We start from the raw sequence: 5,822 nt of genomic DNA, 5'->3' as shown, positions 1-5,822 counted from the left end.
GTATGGCTTCCAAAGCTAACGAGAGGGTCGTGTTGTTTTAACCAAGGCATCCCAAGCACGATCGGGTAGCTTCCAAGCTGGGTTACGTATAATATCATATTCTTCTGCTCGTGGTCGTTTATCCGCATCCGGCTGCGGACGTAGTGTGTGATCTGGCCGCTCTCTGCGGGGCGGCCATCGAACACCTCGATCGTAATCGGGTGTGTAAGTCGGTGCATTCTCAGGTTATGATTCTCGGCCCAGCTTCTGTCGATAAAGGCTTTCCCCTCAGCTCCGCTATCGAGCATTGCGGGGGCGGGTAAAGTAGTGTTGTCGGGTAAAAGTAGTTCAGCAGGCAGAATCATTAGATTCGATCGTTGGTTGTATTCCTCCTCGATCGGCACGCCATGTATAGCGGCCGAGGAGATTTGAAGCGTTCTCCAAGCGGTTTTCTCAGGGACAATAGTTGCACGTTCTGCTAGGACCTGCCGGTGACTTAGGGCAGGCTCACTCCGTTTTCCGTGCGGTCTGGGGAAGGTGTTGATTTCCGACTATCTAGTGCGGGAGAGTCAGGGGATCTAGCAGGGGACAGGTCTTCGTTATTTAAAGCGGCAAATCGGGCTTGGGTGCGTCTGGTATCTGGCTTCCGGCAGTCTCGAATATGGTGGCTATCGGAGCCACAGCGGAAGCAGAGGTTTTTCTCCCTCCGGTTTGGCCCCCAGGGGCGGCGTTGGTTGCTCAGGTCCATGGGGTCGTTGACGGGTGCGACGGCGGGCATCGTGTGGCGTGGCGGGCCGTGGCTCGGAGGGCTACGTCCCCTGCGCGGGGAGGTTTGTCTATGGTTTTGGTGTAGAGTCGGTCTCGGGGGTTGGCTACGCTGGATTTGTTGCTGGTGTTGGCGGTATCGGTTGTCTAGAGTCTGTAGGTGGTTGGCGTACTGGTGGAACTCCCGGCTAGGGGGTGGGTTGTGAAGTAGCATATCCTGTAGTTCGCGGGATATTCCTTGGAACAGCAGTGGTGTCAAGTTACTATCAGCCATTTCTCCCTCTAAGGCGAGGCGTTGGAACTCCGAGAAATACGTGCTAAAGTCTTGGTGCCTCTGGCGGAGCTGGTGTAGGCGGTTCTGGGCGTTCTGGACGCGGTCAGGGTCGCCGAACGCGTTTTCGAGATAAGTCAGGAGTTCGGGGTAGTCGCTAAACTGTGGGATTCCAAAGACGGTGCGGGGGAGTATCAAGGCGTATGCCTTCCCGGTGAGCCTACCGGCCACGTACGTTAACCGGCTCGTAGTGGTAGGGAGTCGGTCGGCGTTGGCTGTCATTTCTGCGTGGACTTGGTGTAGGAAACGGCGGAGATCGGAGCGGGATCCTTCAAACTTATCAGGGTCGGGAAGCTTCTCAGAGAGTCGGGAGGAGGTGGTAGATCCGGCAGCAGGCGGCGGAGTCGTTCCCAAGTGAGGAGCTGTGGTCTCTTCAGCCGGGGATGTTCCTGAAGCCTCCGGAGTGATTACTCTCACGGTCGGTAAGCTAGCTTGCTGAGCGAGTCGGGCGGTCACGGTTGCTTCGATAATCTGTATATCCTTATCCTTCATCTGAGCAAGAAGGTTCCGGTTGGCCGCACTCTCCTCAATAATCTTAGTTTCGAGGCTAGCTGTTCTCTCGTCTAGTGTCGTTATATGATCGGAAAGGTTCGCAATCTGGGTGTCTTGTGACTCCATGTAGGCGTATGCCTGTTGGCAGAAGTGAAACCATTCAGAAGGGTTCCTGGATACGGCGTCTTCGAAGGCGCGCGTGTCCTGGGGTGACTCTGGAGGCGTCGGGCGGGAGGTCATCGTGTTCAGCGTCCTATGGGTAGGAGCTACGTAATGTCAAGGGCGGTCGGTCGGCGGGTAGGACGGGGAACACTCGGTCAGGCTGATTGGATCTATTGCTACGGATAGGCACTCATCAGGTCGGGCATGCTCTATGTATAAGACGTAGCTCGAAGAGCTACAATCAGAAGACGGTCGGGGGTCGCGACTGAATGCAGGCCAAGGCGCGTATCCACGTGACTGCGGTGCAGGGTAGGCCCCCAGCCTTGCCCAGCTGTGACACAAGTATATATAAGCTGATTTTTTATGGTAAGTAATCATGTAGCTTCTCGAGCCGTTTTGGCCTTTTAACACATGTGTTTCGTCTGTTGTTTAAGGGGAGATAATCCACCCTCGCGACAACAGTCCGCCCCTGAACATTTGTGTCCAGCTAACTTAGCTCCAGGCACCTAGTTGCTTATTAGCAGACCCGCAAGGCTGACGCCACCATGCAAGGAGGTGAAAGCCGGGGTCTCATCAATTAATAAGTCTGATTTCTTTCCACTGCGGGCTACCAGCCACCTGGTCCGCCCGCGTTAGTCGCATGTATGTCTAGGCCTAATCAGCAGCTGAACATGCCGTATGGAGGGCCGACAGACACGGAACCTGGCGGTGGCCCAGCTACCAGGTCAGCCCGGAGTCGATAACCCATGGCATGGATAAGACGACTACACGCTAGAGTCCTTGGGCTCTATTAGTGAGGCTGACAAGCCGGACTGAGCTGTTGCGAGACAATCGCCGAGCTGATACAGCATCAGCCGCTCTAGAATTGGGCGAGTTGGATTGGCTATCCGCATATGTGTTCGGAAGTTTGTTCATTGGAAAGCGCGCGGTCTCAGCGCAGGGAGCATTACGGAGTAGACTTCGGTGATTATATAACAGATTCGCCCGCTGCTCAGTATTTGGGACCGATGTTTCCCGTCGATCTGATCTCTCATCCTCATACGAGTGCCAACTTGAGCTCCCGAGAATACACTGCTTGGTATCCGTACCGCGCTTCTCCAATGGCCGCGCCCGAAGTTCGTCTCGGTCTGTGGGAGGACCACAGCGCATCTACCATATCCCGCTATGTCCTGACCCTCACGATTACTCAATCCAACTATCTCATCGCGGCGCTCTCTCTCCTCCTTGTCGTTCTCCTCCCTATCATCTGGAGCAGCGTCGTCTTCTTCTTCTACCTCGTCCCATACATCAGGGGGACTGAAAACACCACTCCCGAGCTCAACCAGCGCCGCTTCATCCTTCGCAACAGCAGCCGCCCCAGTGACCTGCTCTTCGGTCTTGGCTCAGCATTTTGGGCCTGGAGAAGCAGTAAATCTCCTTTCCTAAGCAGGCGCCCATTTCAACTGGTTTTCCTCCTCTCCTTCGCGGGGACATGCGCCGCGCTCATCGCTTTGGCAAGTGTGGCATTGCCTTCCCTGGTAACGACCTCGGCAACTGAAGACGTCGTTGTACTAGCCAGGCGTGGTACATGCGGCTTGCTACGTGTATTCGACAGCTCAGCGTCTCTGACGGAGACGGCTGCATGGGGCGCCAAGGAGCTCCGCGATACGAATGATGCGCGGCGATACGCCACTGATTTCTACAGTGGCTCTCTGTCGGAATCTAAAAAGTCGCATTTAACACCTAGACGCCTCAGTTTTGATACAGACGCGAGAGCGCTGTGTCCGTTCGATCCCGAAATGTGCCTACTCGGGCCAACGGGGGCCATAAGCTTTGATACGGGGAATATCGACTCACACGTTTCCCTCGGCATCAACGCCCGGAGAAAAGATCGGATCCAATATCGTTGGAAAACGACATGTTCGCCCCTGAAACTGAGTCCCCTCATGGTGAGGCAAGTACAAGGCGAGCGAGAGGATTTCCAGATCGGAGAGGATTCCCCTCTCCTCGACGTTGATCTTGGGCCGCGTGATAAACAAAATTTCACTTTCTCATATCAGCTCAGCCCACTCAAGCGCATGGGCTACGAGGTCAAGTACATCCATCTGCATAGCTTTGTTCGCTTCCTGGTGCTGATATTGTTGCCAGCACCGCGTCGGCATATCGAGGCTTCAGCGATGCCGCCAACATATCTTGGGTCCCGATACCGTCCTTGAACCGCACAGACGCCGACGTGAGCGCTATTCTGATCGCTGCAAATCTCTTAACCTATGCGCAGAGCGTCGACGACCCCGTCTTCCAGGCCAACGGGTCTATAAAGGACCCGATCCGGAGTTTGGAGCTTGGGACGGAGCAGGTCATGTATTTGAGCGATTATACTCTGCGCGTCGTCGCATGCGCCGACCAACATGAATTTTGCGATCCCATTAGCGGTGCCTGTTCAGGTCTGGATGGCCACTTGGGCGGTGGGGTCCGCGAGCTTCTGAGAACGGTGAACAATAACCAGGCTGCCACTATTGTGAGGATCCAGCACGACTCACAGCTTTACACAATGGAAGGCAGTGTGAGGTCATTGGGTGCAAACGGCAAGTTCCCCTCGAGGAAGCTCGTCCTCCTCTCCATTGTCCTGCTTTGTTAACACGCGATCGGTCTCCAGGTCTCATTGCCGAGTCCATTGTGGCCAGCCCGATGCTCATCTCTCCTGGTCTAGATGCCACTCATTGGCAGAAGGAAGTCCAGATGTGGTTTGAGACGGGCCTCGCCAGGCTTCAAGCCAATGTCGCCAAGTTTCCAGATCAGCCCTTGGAAGGCAATGACTCTGATGCTCTTCAACTTGTCCCGGCTTCACGGCTGACCGGCGACACAAGTGTAGACAGAGCTTTGGAAGACATGTGCGGTGAGCAGCGAGTCCACTCAACGAGTCAGGTGCAGAACTTCAGCCTCATTGGATTGGTCATCCTGGTCGGTAGTATCACTCTTCTCGCTGCAATCTGCGGTTTACTCGTGCCTCGAGTTGCTAGCTGGATGTTTTCGAATGGCTATTCCGAATGGAAGAAGGATGAAGTGCTCGCGGTGTGGAAGATGGCGTACGATCCCCAGGGGCGGATGAAATGGATCGAAAAAGATGTGCCAGTGGCGATAGGCAGACAAGATGCGCATGCTTGAACGTAGCCCTTGGTCGTGGACGGCTCCGGTAGCGGCCGCATCTCTTTCGGCTGCCCGTATGGTCCGGCGCGGAGCGACAGGTCGATGTATGACTTTGAACCGCACAAGAACCCTTTATACAAGCCATGATCCCAGAGCAATGTACCAAACTGCACTCTTACCGTCACACGTTTCTGACTTTCGATTAGCTTCCGCACATGTACTAGACTAACATCTCTTCGCCACTAACAGTGTCCACGAGAAACATCGTACCGAGCTTCTCGTTTTCTATGTTCCGCCCTGAGATCAGCCCGGTCCAGCTCTTTCGGCACCGCAGCTGAAAATTTGCTCCATTGATGGTCATATGACATGACGGTCCGTTGACTCCGGTTGATCGTCGCTACGGTGTTAATAACCTCCAAATACGGAGATCATGGGCGTCTGTTTTGGATGCCTGTTTCCACACTTCACGCTGATAGCATCCTGACAGCAAAGAGTCCCGAGGCACGCTGTTTAGTAGTTGGAGCGGTGATGATCAGCGGATACCGGCTGTTATGTGCGTTTTTTTTTTTCAAGTTTCTTTTGGTTTTTTTTTATGCTCACTCACGATTGACCAGGTATGTACGTAGGTATAACAATACTCATCTCAGCCATGGCGACATAGCTCGTTCACAGGTAGTCCTCAAATGCCTCCCTCACATAGAGGATATCGCCCTCCTCGCCATTCATCTAAAGCAGACAATTTCAGTCTCATCTCAGTTAGCTCTCCTCACATCACCTGACCCTTGTTAGTCCGTTCGACAGACACAATCCGACAAGGTACCATGAATTACTTTGCTACTCCGGGTAGCCCCATCGCGTCACTTCTGGACACGAAGCAAATGCTAACTAGAGTATCCGGATGCTTCTCTCCAAGCACCTCTCGTCGGAGTTCTAGTGCTTCGATTACAAGCTCTTGAGCTTCCTTATA

The 5,822-nt window shown here is 54.1% G+C and overlaps 2 protein-coding genes across 2 annotated transcripts; one reads left to right on the top strand and one right to left on the bottom strand.

Moving 5' to 3' along the window:
- Positions 1-475: 475 nt before the first annotated feature.
- Positions 476-1,807, bottom strand: J7T54_004871 (uncharacterized protein; the record flags this gene model as incomplete). Its single annotated transcript, XM_051510695.1, has 1 exon — positions 476-1,807. One exon carries the CDS (start codon positions 1,805-1,807, stop codon positions 476-478), a length of 1,332 nt encoding a protein of 443 aa, XP_051358431.1.
- Positions 1,808-2,829: 1,022 nt separating this feature from the next.
- Positions 2,830-4,873, top strand: J7T54_004870 (uncharacterized protein; the record flags this gene model as incomplete). The annotated part of the gene is made up of 4 exons (XM_051510694.1): positions 2,830-3,136; positions 3,668-3,803; positions 3,857-4,341; positions 4,419-4,873. The coding sequence occupies 4 exons, from the start codon at positions 2,830-2,832 to the stop codon at positions 4,871-4,873; spliced, it is 1,383 nt and encodes a 460-aa protein (XP_051358430.1).
- Between the last annotated feature and the right edge of the window lie 949 nt (positions 4,874-5,822).

This window comes from Emericellopsis cladophorae (assembly GCF_022114955.1).
Source record: "Emericellopsis cladophorae strain MUM 19.33 chromosome Unknown NODE_182_length_5822_cov_37_691906, whole genome shotgun sequence".
Taxonomy (NCBI): domain Eukaryota; kingdom Fungi; phylum Ascomycota; class Sordariomycetes; order Hypocreales; family Bionectriaceae; genus Emericellopsis; species Emericellopsis cladophorae.
Note: the sequence above shows the minus strand (reverse complement) of the source record. Positions and strands in the feature narration are given on the sequence as shown.